General features: G+C 34.1%; 1 protein-coding gene across 4 annotated transcripts in view; it reads right to left on the reverse strand.

The window, feature by feature from the left end:
* Nucleotides 1-18,431, reverse strand: part of CARNMT1 (carnosine N-methyltransferase 1) — a 36,805-nt gene that overhangs the window by 10,142 nt on the left and 8,232 nt on the right. For all 4 annotated transcript variants that reach the window (XM_074361717.1, XM_074361719.1, XM_074361720.1 and 1 more), the window contains exons 3-6: nt 18,124-18,287; nt 3,868-4,008; nt 2,773-2,951; nt 619-732 (exon numbers count right to left, since the gene is read on the reverse strand). In XM_074361717.1, the coding sequence (XP_074217818.1) occupies nt 619-732; nt 2,773-2,951; nt 3,868-4,008; nt 18,124-18,287 (598 nt within the window). The remainder of the gene's footprint in view (nt 1-618; nt 733-2,772; nt 2,952-3,867; nt 4,009-18,123; nt 18,288-18,431) is intronic.

Here is an 18,431-nt window from a genome sequence, read left to right on the forward strand (position 1 = left end):
CTCCCTTTATTTTAAAGGAAGATAAAACTGGCAATTTCTCTTAAACTCTTGGATGAGAAGGACCATGTCACACTCATCATTTGATTTCCAGCACCTAGCAATAGGATGCAGTAAAAGTTTTTTGCATAAGTGAAATTATATTTCTACTCTTAAACCCAAGGCTGTCATAAGTTATCATACCTATTCTTTTCCCAGTACGTATAGATACTGGGGGGGGGGGGGGGCTTCCATGGGAGAGATAAGTTCTTTCCTTCAAAAGTTTCACCACAGAAAGAAAAAAAGAACACTCTCTGCTTAACAGAACTGCTGTATCCATGGAGTAGGGGGTGGGAAAGATGAGGAATGATAATCATCCAATTAATAATGAGCACCTCTTTGAAATTATGACTGCTGTGAGACTAGCCTGGTATGAATACACAACTTCTGGGGGTCCCGCTGCTTTTGGAGGAACTGCACCACTAACTAGGATGCAATCTAAAGGAAACTGCGGAGGTTTTAAAACATGTATGACACAATTGTAACTTTTGCGAACATTTAGCACTGTGAAGTTACCAAACGTAGAACAGTTATACATACTTAGATTAACATGTAAATTCTAATAAATATTGAGGAACTTACCTAAATTTATCCAAATTCCACCTGGCTTGAGTATTTTCCATATTGTGTCAATATAATCAATTACATTGTGAGCTGTGTCTATGAAGAAACAGGTAGCAATACAGTCCCAGGTATCTATTCAAGGAAAATCAAATTGCTACACTTGTTATTATTATTTTGCCTTTCTTTTAATTAATTATATAAATATAACAGTTAGTTCTTTACAGACTATATTTCACCTAACTGCAGAGGACAGAAGCTAAACTCTTCCAATCAACTACTACTATAATCCAAGCAACCAAATAATCATTTACGAGATACTTTGTAATTCATAAAAGCTTTCATTACCAATTTGATAAAGTAATCAATTTGGAAATCATTTTTGATAACTTTTGTTTATAATCTATGTAACTTCCAGCCTTCATTTAAAATCAGTTAAGATAAAATAATAGTCATTTGAACTTTAAGTTGTGATTTAAACCAGTGTTAACTATCAATTGCTGCTAACTGAGAAAGAAGTGGCATCAAAATACGTAAACACGCACTAGTAGTTGGAAGAACTGGCAGTTCAGAAGGGGGGACAGGGCAGTCAGCAGCAGCAGGGGGGACCGGGCAGAGAACACTGTGGCCTGGCACAGAGACAGACTGGCCTGAAGGTGGGTGCCTGTACAAATGCTGGTGTGATGAGGCACCTGATCCAACCATGGATTACCTTCACCATCTCTCTCAAACCCTGCTCCAGAAGAAAGTCACTTTTACTTGCCAAAGCAATGTCTTCCATTATTTCACTCCCATGTTGAGACCTTGTTCCCTAACTTATCCTTAATACCTAACACTTTCCATCTCTCTCCTCCTACCTTCAGAGAACAGGTTTTCCCAATGTCAGCAATCAAGGAAAAATTAAAACTTTACTCTCTTATCACTCTCCTGCTCCAGTCTCTCCACTGACTTCCCACTTCTCTCAGAGTACAAGTCAGTCTTTGCTACAGCCTGCAAGTCGGCCTCACCAAACCCTCTCCAACCCGATCCCCCATCACTCGACCACTGCTTACCACACTGTAGTCAAAATGACCCTCTTGCTCTTTTTGAGAAGCAGCCTCCTTCCACCCCCAACCTTCCTTTCTTTGCCATTCTGAATGGTTTGCCTCTTCATTTTTTCGAGGTGCTCTGCTCATTTTTTCTTTTTACGTTCCCCTTTTAGAAAGGCCTTCCCTGGTAGCTCTTTATATAACAGTAGCCCCTCCCTAGACACCCATTATCGCCTTTCCCCTGCCTTATTTTTCTTCCTCACAATAGTAATGTATTATTGCATCTCTCTCCCAACTAGAATGTGGGTTCCCTGCGTACAGGGGCTCTGTTCTGCTCACTTCTCTCTTTGCAATGCCTGGAACATACCTGCTACTTAGCAGGTGCTCACCAAATACTTGTTAAATGAGCGACCTTGCTGACCCTTCAGCCCTCTGTTTTTCTTCCTTTTATGGTCAATTCCTCTTTTCTCTTTCCTCATTACCGTCTCCCTTTCTCTAATGCTTAGCTCTAAAATTTCTTCAACATTTTGCCAGGTTGAAGTCCAAACTTCATAGCCTAATTATAAGGCCCTCCACAATCTGGAACCAAGCTGCTTCTTTAGCCATTACCTACCATTAAATCCTCAGATATCCCTATCCCTCCCAGTCAGGCTGTTCTACCATGCCCGATTACCTTACCCATTCACAGCTCTGTACCTCTGCCTGCCTAGATGCCAGTCCTCCCTGTCCTTCAAGCCACAGCCTCTCCACCAAGAGCTCGCTTCTCACACTAACCTAACCAACTTTTACTGCATTCATTACTCATTTAAACTTTGTTTATATGTCTTTTAATATTAATGGACCCAACAGATTCTAAATTTCTTAATTGTGGGATCTCATACTTCTTTATATTTCTTGTCAGTGCCTTATACGTAACCTTCAAAATATTCTGAATTGTCACTGAAGGATACCTGATATTCTGTCAAAATGAATGACCATGTATGACTGAAGCACTGTGCTGTACACCAGAAGTTGACACAACATTGTAAATTGACTATACTTCAATAAAAATATATATATCAAAAAAAATGACCATTTTGACTTACTATAAAACTGGCTCACTAAATTTAGAATAAAGGATATGACCTGTAAAATGCTTTAGACTTACTGCATTCTGAATATATTTCCTGAAAATCTCCGGCTGTCATAGAAAAGTTAGAACCAGGAGGAAGACTGTGGGGGTCAACATCAGGGAAAAAGATGGGTCGAATCTGATCGGCTGACCTTCGGTTATTGCTAAACTGATGGATCCAGGGATAAAGCTTATATTTATTAATTTCAGAGCATCTGCAAAATATGAGCATAAAATAAATGTTAACTAAATAGTCTACCAAGAAAATCTACTTTAAACACTAACATATACTCTGTTTGAAGATTTACTTATAATTAATACTTAAAAGTGTTACCACTACACTCCACCCAATTACCTGAAACTCCACATGTAGATGAGAACCAATCATGGATTAAAAGACAAAATTAAATTCAGAGATTTAAATGTTCATTCAAATTTTTAAAATTATATTGCCAAAATTCAAGCTCAAGTTAAAAAAATTTGAAAAAAAATAGTATGGGTTTTGTTTGCCACCCAACTATTTTAATTAATTTGTGCAACACTCTCCTTTTTTTTTTTTTTTTCCTTCTCATCATCCCCTAACTTATACTGCTGTCGAGACAACTTATTATTTAAACAAGGCAGCTATTTATTTTTTCTCTAACACACCTCTTCTGGCTTTAAAAACTCATTTACCCTACTTTCTAGAAGAGGCCACAAAAGTTCTGAGAGGTCTTTCCAACTCAGTTTTGTGAGCATAATTGACCATTTTATGAGAATCTGATTAAGAAAAAAGTTACGACTGTTACATTAAAATCTTATTCCGCTAAAGAAACAAAGGGGTAAAGAAGTTTAAGGAACAATGAGAAAACACTTAGCCCTAAATTCTGCACAGAAATCACTTCAGTTTCATAGAGTACCCCAGTCATTTTCTGAAACGTCACTTAGCCATCCTATTCAACGTTCTGTTGGCTAGGCAACTGATTAAAGTAGTAACTGTATAAGCAATTTAATTTTAATATAAGATACATTTATGATATACATCATAATTAAACAGTATGTAGTCATCTTCAAATTCAGAATTGTTCAAAAATAGGTAAGTCAATCTGATTCTGAGAAATTACTATTTCCAGCAAAAAGTAAGTCAAATACCTGTTGAGTACAAAGTTGGAAGAAAAGAGCATAAAAAAACTCCATTCATTTCCTTGACAAGCATAACCTAGCATAGCTATTTCCCAGGCCAGTCTTCCTAGTCCAGCACCAGGTACCAGAATATTTACTTTAGAAGAATCCCTGAAATGAAATAAGGCAATTATGTCTGACTCCTCAAATAAAAGAGAAAAAAAATAGACAAAATCCACATTAACAACTAAAAACTTAAGATTTTTAACAAGAATAAGCTCACTCAAAACTGACTTCTTAAATTTGAGAAATACTTCTAAATATCCATACGGATTAAGGATATAAAGAATTATCAAATGTTCAGTTATCACATTAGGGGTTTATACCCAAAACATTATTTTTCAGAAGAAAAAGGAGTCTCATATTCAAGACTTATGAAGACACTCATACTTCTAGCAGCTATCACCTGTCTCAGGAAGATAAATTATTTCAAAGGGATTCTAATACATACAAAGAGATTGAACAAAATTATTTTATCATGAGACAGTAAAACAAAACATTAACTTTATTTCTAAATTCTATATCTAATACAATGGTTTATGTAACCAAATTAAGTACCTGAAGATTTTAATATAACAGATCTATCTCTAAAATCTTACGTATTTGAGTTGGCAAAAGAATTTGGAGCTGGAATATTCTTGTGGGGAAAATGGGGAACTGCCTTCTAACTGAGCACATATGATGGCAGACATATCACAACAAACCAGAGGTTCACAACTGTTCTCCACTTATTACCATCACCCTACCATCACAAATTTCCTTTGCTGAAACATCTGCCATTCCACTTTCAAGCCACTGAAAGTCCTATTAGCAAAGGAAGGACCTTCCTCAGGGCTACTAGCAAATCAATAAATTCCTAAGGAAACTAAAATGGTATTTTTATGGAAAACCAAAGAAAATGTGTATAGTCAGTGTCATCGTATCAATTGAAAATGAATTTCACTGTTGTCTGTATTCCTGAAATTTAGCTCATGAATTAAATCCAATTTCCAAATCTACTCCTATGGACAAGTCTTTAAACTACATGGTCCTTAAGTTTGGCGTGCCCCAAACAGCAACAGGACTTTTTACCAGTAGCCCATATAATAACCTCGAGCTTTTCCCACTTTGAAATGAAAAGAAACAAACAGAACTATGAGGCTTTTGAAAATTCAGTCTACAAATAAAGTAGCAAAGGAAATCAACCCCAGGTCCTTCAATCTTAAATACCTATATATATATGGAACATGTATCTGTATAAAAACTTCAATGAAGTCTATTTAGTTTGTTTCACTGCTGAATTTTACATATACAATAAGCATAAACTGAAATTTGTTAAAAACGATTTCTGACAAACAAGATTATTATGATTACTAAGACATTCTTTAATACTTGATATAAGCTTGCATCGAAAAGAATAAAATACCTAGGAATAAACCTACCTAAGGAGGTAAAAGACCTGTACTTGGAAAACTATAAGACACTGAGGAAGGAAGCCGAAAATGACACAAACAGATAGAAAGATAAACTGTGTCCTTGGGTTAGAAGAATTAGTGTTTTTTTTTTTAAATTATTATTATTGAAGAGGGGGTTAGGTTTATTTATTTATTTATTATTTAAGCACACACTCTACCACTAAGCTATATCCTCCCCCCACCAGAAAAATTAGTGTTGTTGAAATTACCCAAGGCAATCTACAGATTCAATGAAATCCCAATCAAAATACTAATGGCATTTTTCACAGAACTAGCACAAGTAATTTTAAAATTTGTATGGAAACACAGAAGACCTCAAATAGCCAAAACAATCTTGAGAAAGAAAAACAGAGCTGGAGGAATCACGCTCCCTGACTTCAGACTCTACTACAAAGTTACAGTAATCAAAACAATATGGTACTGGCACAAAAACAGACACAGATCAATGGACCAGAATAGAGAGTCCAGAAATAAACCCACACACTTATGGTTAATTACTCTATGACAAAGGAGGCAAGAATAGATGATAGAGAAGACAGTCTCTTCAATAAGTGGTGATGGGAAAACTGGACAACAACATGTAAAAGAATGAAATTAGAACACTTTCTAAAAGCATATGCAAAAATAAACTCAAAAAGAATTAAAGACCTAAATGGAAGACCACAAACTATAACACTCCTAGATGAAAACATACGTATAATACTCTTTGACATAAACTGTAGCAATTTTTTTTTTTGGATTTGTCTCCTAAGGCAAAGGAAACAAAAGCAAAAATAAACAAATGGAACTTAGTTAAACTTAAAAGCTCTTGCAAAGGAAAGGAAACCATCAACAAAATGAAAAAACAATTACTGAATGAGAGAAAATATTTGCAATTGTTATGGCTGATAAGGGGTAAATATCCAAAATATACAAACAGCTTATATAACTCAATATCAAAAAATAAACAACCTGATTTCAAAAATAGGTAGAAGACATAAATAGACATTTCCAAAGAAGACATATAGATGGACAACAGGCACATGAAAAGATGCTCAACATAGCTAATTGTCAGGGAATGCAAATCAAAACCACAATAATATATCCCTTCACACCTGTCAGAATGCCTGTCATCAAAAAGATCCCAAATAACAAATGTTGGTGAGGATATGGAGAAAAGGGAACCTTTGTACACTGTTGGTGGGAATGTAAATTGGTATAGCCACCATGGAAAACACTATGGAAGTTCCTCAAAAAACTAAAACTAGAACTATGATATGATCTAGCAATTCCACTCCTGGGTATATATCAAGAAAACAAAAATACTAATTTGAAAAGATATGTGTACCCCCAATGTTCACAGCATCATTACTTACAACTGCCAAGATCTGGAAGCAATGTAAGTGTCCAAAAACAGATGAATGGACAAAAAAGATGTGATACTTATACGCAATGGAATTACTACTCAGCTATAAAAAAAGAATGAACTTTTGCCACTTGCAGCAACATGGATGGACTTGGAGGGCACTATGCTAGAAGAAATAAGTCAGACACAGAAAGACAAATACCATATTGTATCATTTATATGTGGAATCTAAAAAATACAACAAACAAGTGAATATTAAAAAAAAAGAAGTGGACTCATAGATATACAGAACAAATTAGTGGTTATCAGTGGGCAGAGGTAAGGAGGAGGGGTAATGTAAGGGTAGGAGGTTGAGAGGTACAAAGTACTATGTAGAAAATAAGCTACGAGGACATACTGTGCATCACAGGAATACAGCAAATATTTTATAATCACTAAAAATGGAAAATAACCTTCAAAAATTGTGACTCACTATACTGTACTTCTGTCATTTATATATTACACATCAACTATACTCAATAAAAAAAATTTAAAAAATACTTGATATGGGCAAACTAATGCCAAGGTACCTTATAAGAGTTTTCACTAAAATAAAATAGAATATTTCCTTTTTATTCCAGATTATACTTTTTATTACGTGTGTGCAAACACTTTAGTTTTCAATAAAGAGAATGGGTACATCCTCTCACTTTGCTCAGGCCTACAAATATCGGTTATCTAACATGAATATATATATATTTTTTAACAGTAGAATTTGAAAAACTCCTTGCTGTAGAACTCTATGCTGGCCCTTGTATAGAGGACCTGGCACTACTGCACCTCACCCAGGCCTGTCTCTCATCTTCTACTCCCTACGAGACCCACCAAAACACTTACTCTCGACAATACCTCTTTTCTCAGTTTCCATTGGCCCAATCAAAAAAATGCACTTCTCCTAAGTGGCTGTTCTCAGCTTAAATTAAAAAAAAAAAAAAACAACCAAGGTAATGCAACAGAAGTAAAAGGATCTGAAAGTAAATTCATAGAGTATTTAAATCTTTATAAAAATAATCACTACTAATTTCTGAACAGCTGATAAATCCAAGTAAAAGATTACTATGCAGAAATTAGAAATCAGGCCAACATTAAGGGAAAGTTGTGTTAATAACAGTAGTAACATTTATTTTGTTAACTTAAAGAAAGCTAACTTTATGACAGTTATTAACAAATACTAATCAGCCCTATAGAACTCTCTACCTCCACCTTGCGGCAGAAAATCTCCTTAAAAAGCCGCTGTTAAGTTGTCATGAAGCCATGGAATGCAGAATGCATCAAGCCTTACCTTAAGAGTTAGCAGAGATTACTATAGAGCTACCAATTATCTGTTTTATGAAAAAAAAATTCAGTGGGCATATAGAGGAGACACATTAAAACAAACTCTAGAACTGAAAATAATGATCAAGAATCAAGCAATGAATGGGAGAATTTTCCCCCAAATCTTTGTTCTTAGCTAGAATTTTTCCCCCATTGGCTCTTTATATAAGGGATATTAACAGCATATCAGAAAGCCCCTCTAATTACAATGTATAAGAAACTAAGGCACTCCAAAAGGCATTTTCTACTATGGATTCTTACAAAGTCTAGGGCACTTCTACTCTGTGGAGAAAAAGAGAGACACAAGTCTAAGTTTAGACCTTTACAGTGAGCTGGCTTTAAACTTAGAAAACCAGGAATATAGCCATATAATTAATATGTGCCTCAGTAATCAAATGTTACCTGCTTGAGATTCTTAGCAAAAGCAAGCAAGCAAACAAGTTTATCTAGTTCTTAAGACCCAACTATAGAGAAACAGTGTATTTACTACAAACGTAACACCACTGAAAATAGTGGGGAAAGCTTCAAGTTTTCCAGACAAGCAAGAATGAAGAGTACATCTGTAAGGACAGAACAGAGAGCGTGTCTGAAGAGGCTGAGGATCATGTCTGCACCAACCTTTGTGCCCCAACTATTTTACCAGCAGTAAATGTTGTAAACCTTGAGAGAGATTTCCTTTATTGTACACAGAATGATTTCTGCATAGCAGCTGCAATTACCAAATTCAGACACACAAAATACTTTCTCTTGGTGTGTCACCACAATGACAGCTGACCTCTGGTGGCAGGACCCTGCACAGCTTACAAGCACCAAAAGCTTTGGGTTCTATTTGAATCACAGCAATTCACTGTCCAACATGGCAAAAACTACTACCCACTTGTGGCTACTCAACACTTAAAATGTGGTTAGTTCTAACTCAGAAGTGTTCCAAGTGTAAAATAAATACCAGATTTCAAAGACAGTATAAAAAAGGAATATAAATTATCTCATTAATAATCCTGTGTACTGATTATATGTTAATACATTTTAGACATACTGGATTATTAAAGTAAATTATTAATTTCACCTGTTTCCATTTACACTTTTTATGTGACTATTAGAAAATTTAAAATAACATAGGTACCATACATTGTATTCTCATTGAACAGTGCTGGTTCATACAGAGGAATTGTGAAAACTTAATTCTGAGCAAAAACAATTGTGAAATGACACCACAAATCATTATATGATCTTTTAAAACAAGCAAAACGTACTGTATTGTTTATGTACACGTATATACACGTGTAGCTAATGTAGGAAGGTAAGATTAGAGTAACCAATTTATATTAGTTATCTCTGGAAAGAGAAGAATGTGTTCTGTACGGTTTGCAGGGCAGTTTCAACTGTATTTGTTGTGCTTTTTTTAAAAAGTACAAAAAAAAAATCTGAAGTAAATATGGCAAAATGTCAAGGTTTAATAGAGCTGAAGGTTGAAATACTTTTTATTCAAACTAGAAAGTGGGTTAGAAATCAGGATTAGTGCCTAGCCCCTTCAAGAATATGGTCCCAACTTACCTCTTTACCTACTCCAAAGAACTCCATATACCAGCCAGATAACTTCTCACCAATTCTAGAAAACTTTCTTAATCTTTAGAGCACCTATACATCTACAGAAACTAACTGAAATGATCACCTTGTCTGTGAAGTCTTTCTTTTCCTAAATATCCCAAGCAAAGCTTTAACTCACTTCTCAGTGCTTTCAGTACTTCATTCATGCTTCTGTTATAATTTATACACCTGGCTCATCACTTGGCTTCTTTCACTTAACATAGGGGTCAATAACTATGACCCATCAGGCCTTACCTGTTATTGTAAATAATGTTTTATTGGAACACAGCCGCATTATTGTCTATGGCTGCATTTCCATGACAAGAGAGCTGAGTAATCAGCCCCTAGAAACAACAGTGCCTGCAAAGCCTATAATACTTATCAGCTGGCCCTTTAAGAAAAAGTTTACCAATCCCTGATATAATACGTCTTGAATCTCTTGTACCTCTTTCCCTATCAGCACACAGAGCTTTCTTAATCTCTTTTATGACTGACTAAATAGTCTACTGTATGACTGTATAATAGCATATCAAAATCTAATTAAGGACATTTAGATTATGTCCAATCTTTTGTTACTATAACATTAAAACTATTACCCTTGGCATAAACAATATTCCACATGTAGGAGTGTATCTGTAGAAAGCTTCCCCAAAACTGTATTACAAAGATCAAAAATACGCATTTGAATTTTGTTAAATACTTCCAAGTTACCCTACATAAAATCTTACTAGTTTATTCTTCCATCAGCAACATGTTTCCTCACACCTTCAGTAACAGCTATAGAATTTTAAAATCTTAAATAGTTATATAACTATTAAACAATAATTGAAAATGGCATCTTAGTGTGGTTTTTACATTTACATTTTCTTATGAGATTAAGCATCTTGCATTTCTTTTCCTGTAAGTTATTTATACTATTTTTCTACTAGGTTATACTCTTGAACTGTTTTTTCCCCTGAGTTATTACTCTAGATTTGTAAGCACTGGAAATCCTGAAATGTAGGAGCTTGAGATCTTGATCTGAAAGAAATCTGAACTATATATTTGTCTTTGGTCTAAGAGGGTTTTCTGGATGAGGAAGAAATTATTTTCATCCTTTACTTTTGCATTATTTGGCAGTCCACAGTTCCTCCATTTGCTCTTTTAAAATGGTTTCTTTTGCCTAAAAGAATCCTTTCACAAATTATAACTCACATTCTTTCTTTTAATCTAAGTGGAAAAATGCTTCTTTAAAGCTCAGTATGTTTTTTTCTCCTAATGCCCAACTGTACAAAAGAAAAATATATTCAATAGTCTATAGTATACCATTGTCTTCTTGCAATGTTAGACACATATTAAAAGGCAAAGACATAATAGATTCCCCACCCACAAACAAAATACCACTTCAAATTCTTCTAAAATAAAATGGGTTAGTGAAATTGATCTAAAAATACAGTCCAGTAGTTTTCAGGATTTATAACAGAATACGATTCTACATGGTTGCAATTTCTTACTTCAAATAGGACTCAAACCTAAGAATCTCTTTCCTTAGAAACTATACATTTTATACCACTAAATTCTTAAGCTACTAACTACTGAAGTGTCTGGTATTCAGCACAAATAAAACAAAAAATTTCCTTAATTTACAAACAGACCCCAATACAGACGTCAATCTGTGGTTTCAAAGCTGCTTGTGCTTGCAAACTTGGGCATTTAAACAGGAACAGATTGGACAAAGTGATAATACAAACGTGCTTTCATAGGAAAGAGTATTTTAATAATCACAAGTATAGTCAATTCTATGTATAATTAAGTATACTACTGTCTTTTGTAGAGAGCTCAATTAGAAAAGAACACAATCAAAAGGCTAGCTGACATAAATATGAGTCAAATTCAGCCTGAATGTAAAAACGTAAAATTTTCATGTGTTTGCTGTGGCACATACAGAATCCTAAAAATTTATCTGAGACCCAGATTTGACCAGGATTTACCTAGAGTCAACCTGGATTCTGCAGGGCTATAATTACGTCCCTTTTCCAGGACTTGGGGTTTATTTTTTGTGGCAAAGTTACAACTTTAGTATGGATAGGGACTTTGTTGTGTTTTATCAGATGTATTTTTTTAAGGTTTTTTGATAGCTCATCTTATCTACTATAAAGAAACCAAATTGTTTAACTAAATTAAATGAGAAAAACAAATGACATAGGAAGAAACACACAATTTTTCCACTGGGTACCAAAATGACAAAAAAATAAGTTTGATATTTTGGTACACTTCATTGAAAGTTCATATATCCCTGTCCACGTTTATATCATCGATCACTTTCAGGGAAGGGAAATAGGTAGCTGGATAGGATACTTTATATCATTTGAAACCTTTAAAATTTTGAACTCTGTAAAATGTTTTACCTACTCAAAAAAATTTTAATTATTCTTTTATTTTAAAATAACCTGTTAGAACCATTAGGATTAATTCATTCTTTTCTCACCAGTCTACAGTCTGTCAACAGTTACAACAACAACAACAACAACAGTTAAGTAACAGTAAAACAACGTTCAGTGCTAGTTCACTAAGTCCCTTTAACAATGACAGGCCCTTTTAGTATGGCTATCATTGTTATGCTGACTGGATACCATGGTAATATAGATGATTCAAAGATCACTGAGTATGAACAAAATCATGTTTAAAGTGTTAGAAGTTATGCTGACATAAGCATTTGGCATTCAGCGTTCCAAAAATACCCAAACTTTAGTACATTCTAACTGTGAAGAGTTTTATCTCACAATCTACTTTTCAGAAACTAAGATACTTTGAATTTTGAGAAATACTTGGACTTCATGTTTACAAAAGCAATTAAACTATTGTCTATTATTTTATAGGGCAGAGCACTAAATAGTATATACATGGGGACAGTGCACCACCTAGAAACTTTAAGAATATATTTTCGGAAGCAGTAATGTTTATAGAAGTTCATAAAACTCAGAACATTTATTTATAAAAAGTATGAAAACTACAGAAATATGAGATTAGATTATAATTCAAATAGTTGTAGAATATTTGATAAAAATTAACAAAATAACTTGTAGCATTTATTAAAGTAAACAAAGGTAGCCTTCAAGAACAAAGGAAAATTTATAGGACAAAGGGAAAAAACAAACATTTCATTTGACACAGAAAAAGTGTTTGACAAAATGCAATATCCTTTCACGATAAAAACACTCAGAACAGTAGGAATAGAGGGAAAATTCCTCAATATCATAAAGGATACTTATGAAGAACTCAGAGCTAACTCAGTGGTCAAAGACTGAACGCTTTCCCTCTAAGGCCAGAAAGCTTAGGATGCCCCCTTTCACCACTGCTATACACTGCTATGTACTTTCAGAACTATTTAAATGGGAAAGGAAGAGGTAAAAACTATCTTTATTCACAGGTGAGATATATGTAAAAAATCCCAAAGAATCCACAAGAAAGCTACTGGAGCCAGTAAAACAAATTAAGCAAAGTTGCAGGGTATAAGATCAACATATCAAAAAATTAGTGTGTTTCTATACATTAGCAATGAACAATCACAAAAGGAAATTAAGATAACAAGTCCATTTACAATAGTATTTACAATAATTTAAAACTTGGGAGTAAATCTAACCAAGGAGGTGTTACACTGAAAACTTGTACACTGAAAACTACAAAACAAGGCTGAAAGATATTAAAGAATATGTCAATAAATGGAAAGACATCCTGTATTCCTAAATAGGAAGATTTAACATTATTAAGGTCAATATCACCAAACAATCTACATATTTAACACTATTCCCAACAATATTCCAACAGCCTCTGGCACAAAAATGGAAAATCTGATTTTGAAACACATACGGAATTGCAAGGAACCCCAAACAGCCAAAACTATCTTGAAAAAGAATAAACTGTACAAGTCACATTTCTTGACTTCAAGACTTGCAAAGCTACAGAAATTAAAATAGTATGGTACTGGCATAAGGGCAGACATACAGACCAATGGAAAAGAATAAGAGTCCAGAAATAAACCTTCACATATATGGTCAACTGATTTTCAAGGACTGTGCCAAGACAATTCAATGGGGAAAAGGACAGTGTTTTTAACAAATGGTGCTGGGAAACCTGTATATCCACATGTAAAAGAATGAAATCAAACCCTTACCTTATACCATATACAAAATTTAACTCAAAATGGATCAAAGACCTAAACTTCAGAACTAAAACTATAAAACTCTAAGAAGAAAATATTGGGGAAAATCTCCACAACACTGTTTTTGTCAATGATTTAATGGATACAGCATGAAAAACACAGGCAACAAAAGAAAAAAGTAAACTGGACTTCACCAAATCATAAAATTTTGTACATCAAAAGACACTATCAAGAAATGGGAAAAAATATTTGCAAATCATGTATCTAAAACTGGATTAATACATGCAAAAAAAGAAAAAGTCAAAGATCATACAATCTTATCTATGACAAATCATCTTTAATCCAGATATAATAAAGAATGCAAAAATGCATTAACAAGCTTACACACACTAAAAATGTAAATCAAAACCTTATCAAATGAGTACTGTGTATGTCAAGCACTTCCAGTAGCTTTTTGTAAGTAGTATTTGAAATTTGCCTAGGCTTGAAGCCTAAGAACAAATTTCTTTCTGGAAAAACATGTCACTAAAAAACTTCTTCCTAAATTATATCTGCAGAGCACACACATACACACACAAAGGCAATGAATCATTATCCAATTACCTATACTACTTCTGAATCTTGTGCATTAGGTATTTGGACATGCAGAAATAAGCAGTGGTCTTTTTTTTTGTTAAAGTCTGATAATATGGCTGAAATAATGATAAAGTCTACTGTGCACCCAAGGTTACTCACATACTAAGCTGTATGTATATGGGTCTTATACCCAGAACATTATATATCTGATTGAAGAAGTATTTATAAAATCGAAAATCAGTAAAGGGTCATAACTTCATCAACAGAACAAAAATTATGAAAACTTAAAGTGATTAAAAAAAATCAAAAGTATACAATTAATCTATTATCTCTTCAACTGTGTGTTCAGAAGGTGATTACAGCAGAGCAAGCCAAAAAACTATGGGCCACAAGCAGAGATACAGTGGGTGATTTTCAAGATACTTATTCAGCTAAAGACAATCTACAGGGCAAACAGACATAAGTATTCAAACAAGGTGGATCAGCATCCATTTCATATTAAAAGCTCAATAAGCAACAAAAGAGATTTTTGAAAGTCTTTCAATGGGCTTACCAACAGACTGGCATAATAAAGAATCAGCAAAGTTCAAGTAGAGTCAACAGAAATTACCCAAACTAAAATACAGAAAGAGTTAAGGGGGAGGGGTAGTAGGGAAAAAGAGCCACCTGAAACCTGAGAGACAATAGCAAACAGTTTAAAATACACATAACTGGAGTCCCAGAAGAGAAAGAAATAGAGAAAAAGGTAGGAGAAATACGTGAAGAGATAAAAGCAAAAAATTTCTGATTTGGTGAAATATCTCTTTTCAAACCCCAAAAAGCAAAGCCAATCTCAAACAGGATAAACACAAAGAAAACCATATCTAGAAGAAACAGGGAAAGGAATGATATTTTTTCTGAATATCATCTTTTTTGTATACTTTTGTCTAGTCCACAAATCAAAAAAAAAAAAAAAATCAACCAGAATGAGACATCGGGGTGGGGGCAGGAACACACAACACTAAAACTGGAAAGCAAACAGAATAAACCTAAATATACTGAATTTCATATAAAAAATATAACCACACTGAGGGTGAGGGGGCTGAAGGGGAGCTAATTTAGTAAACTGTGAAGAATATTATTATTAAAAACCCTTAGTTTAGGAAGGAAAATAATTGCTAACAAATCCTGAACTCCTTTGGGTAGTTTTGTTTTCCCTAACAGTACGGAAGTAGCAATTCAGAAACAATTTTGTTTGTATTGCAGGATCAAGTAAATGAGTAAATATACTGATGTCAGAAGCCAGGGTTCTCACTGTGGAAAAAGACAGACAGACATAGAGAATGGGGGAAGCTAAGAGAGGAACCCAATGGGGCCAGAAAAGAACTGGAGGTATCAGCATGAACTCATGATTTCTTGTGTTCAGGGTGTGTATGTGTGCTGTCCACTGAAAGGCCCATAAGCAATGTCATCTTATGAATAATGAACATGCCTAGTGCCAGATCTTGGTTTCTTCAAACCATCCCACATTAAAAGGATCCAGGTCCCTGGAAAAATACTCAATTCCAGGACTGAAGTAGGAAAGATACAAGATGGGACTGAAATATCTTACTATGCCAGAAAGTAAGGAAGTGCTCAGAAAAAATGATTGGGGCATGACATACCAAAAGGACACAGGAGCCAACTGAAGGGACTCCTGCTGGCCAAATCTGAGGAAATTTGAACAAAAAAATTTAAAAAAAAGAAAGTAATGGATTATAACCTATTGAACAAAATAGGAACTGTGAGTTACTCCTGTATTAATAGATACGGTAGAATATTGACTGATAACTGTAGAGTTAGAAAATCACCATTCCACAACCATCGCAGCACAGGTTAGTTCATGCAAGATGCAATGGATGACAATTCTAGGAGGGAGAAGGTTTGAGAAGGAGCTTAACTGCATGGTCTCAGTGTCTCCCCAGAAATTGCTTGTTAGTTGCAAGAAGAAAAACAGTAACTGAACAGTGGGAAAACCAATGATTAAAATCAATGATGGGCTGATAGACAGTGCATGCCTCTGAACGTGATATCCTGAAAAGAATACAACATCTATGTATTATTTTGAGAGAGGACATATAATCTAGATCTAATCATGAAGGAACATCAGACAACATCAAACTGAGGAATATTCTATAAAATAACTTACTTGTATTCTTCAAAAATGTTAATGTCATGAAAATAAAAAAAAGGCCAAGGAACTGTTCCACATTAAAGACTAAGACATTAGAATTAAACATAATACAATATCCTGGATTAGATTTATAGACTGTACAGAAAAATAACTGCTATAAAGGACATTATCAGGATAATTTATGAAACCTGAATAGACTATAGGTTAGAAAACACTATTCAAGGTTAAATTTCCTCAGTCTGGTAACTGCATTGTGTTTATGTAAGAATATCATTGTTCTTAAGAAAAAACTCACATGTATCAGGCAGTAAAAAAACATGATATATACAAATTTATCTCTCAAATGGTTTAAATAATTGCGTATATGTACAGCAATAGACAAACATATAAATAGGGTAAGGAAGAAGGGAGGGAAGTAGGAAAAGAAAATAAAAAAGTAAATGTAAAATGCTAAGAATTGGTGAATTTAGGTAAAGAATATATGGGAGTTCTCTGTACAATTCATACAATTTATCTGTAATTTTGAAGTTATTTCAAAACAAAAAAATTTCTAAAAGGTAAGGGAGAGAAGGGATACATACAAATGTACTGAAATTTCTGGATGGATACACCCAAACTTAAAGATGTCAATCAATGAGGAGAAGAAGGAGATAAGGAAAAAGAGCCTCTCTACAAACATCCTTTAAATGATAGACTGAATTCCATCCAGTGGTTCTCTTTAAATATACATGCCCTCTAAGTCAGGTTCTTAATCTGGGATCCATGGACCCAAGAGGTCAATGGACAGAGTTCACTGTACCTATGAAGGGGGTGGGAAAAAATTACATTTTAATCTCATTAAACTTTAACTGATTTTTTTTTCACGAATTATAAATGTAGGCAACAAACAATAGCAGTTTTAGGAGTACCTGTGACTTTATCACAAATAGGAATCATACATACTTTCACTTCCCATTAGCTGTTCAGATTCTCAAAATAACATACACTACTGTTCAGTTATTTTCAAAATGCATTAACACTTGCTGCTAGATTTTTATTTAATATGATACATGATAAAATGCAGGTTATATCATAAATTTGCTTTTTAAGCATTTTGGTAACTGTATTTTAAAATAACTGGTGTCTTCGTAATCCTATGCATTTTATTTTATTCATTTATAAATGTTATTCTGAAAAAGAAACCATGGGCTTCAGACTGCTCAAGGTTTTCATGGCAGAACAAAGTTAAGAATCTCCACTCTGAGCTACAGATCCCTCATTTGCTTACAAGAATGTCATAATGAGGAAAATTAAAAGTTTGCAGCTTTTTGCTCTGCCATAAAGCAAACTATAAATAGACATCGTTGATCATGAAGATTCACTCTAATCTTCTCATTATTTAATTTCTAGATAGAGTAATTTCCCATGGTGCTAGAACAATAATTACTCAAAACATTAACTGCAATCTTCCCACAGACAAAGCATCCAAAAACAAATATACTACCACACACACCCACACATGAAAAAGTACAGGCACCAAGCAAGTATAAAAATGAGTCAAGACTTGTGAAATGTCTCTTAGAGAAACTCAGTGATCACATATTTTAAAGAAAATATTTAAAAACAAGATACTATTTACCATCTCTCTTTTGGAAAATTTTTTAAAATTTCTTTAATGATTGGCTGGTAGCAAGCATCCCTTTCTGCTTTCCCAGTTTCACTCCAATCTCTCACAAACTGTTTCAATGTGGATTTTAACTTATCCATGTCAAATGTAGATGCTGGCATAATCTTTCCATTCCCCTGTTTAAAAAACAGAAATCAGTTAGAGTCCAAGAAAGTAATCAACCTTGAATATGGTTATAAAAACATGCTACTAAGGGGCTATATGGATGGTTTAGTGGGTAAATCACTAGCCTCTCACCTCAACTGGGGCTCAAATGCAGC

Source organism: Camelus bactrianus, chromosome 4, assembly GCF_048773025.1.
Source record: "Camelus bactrianus isolate YW-2024 breed Bactrian camel chromosome 4, ASM4877302v1, whole genome shotgun sequence".
NCBI classification, from domain to species: domain Eukaryota; kingdom Metazoa; phylum Chordata; class Mammalia; order Artiodactyla; family Camelidae; genus Camelus; species Camelus bactrianus.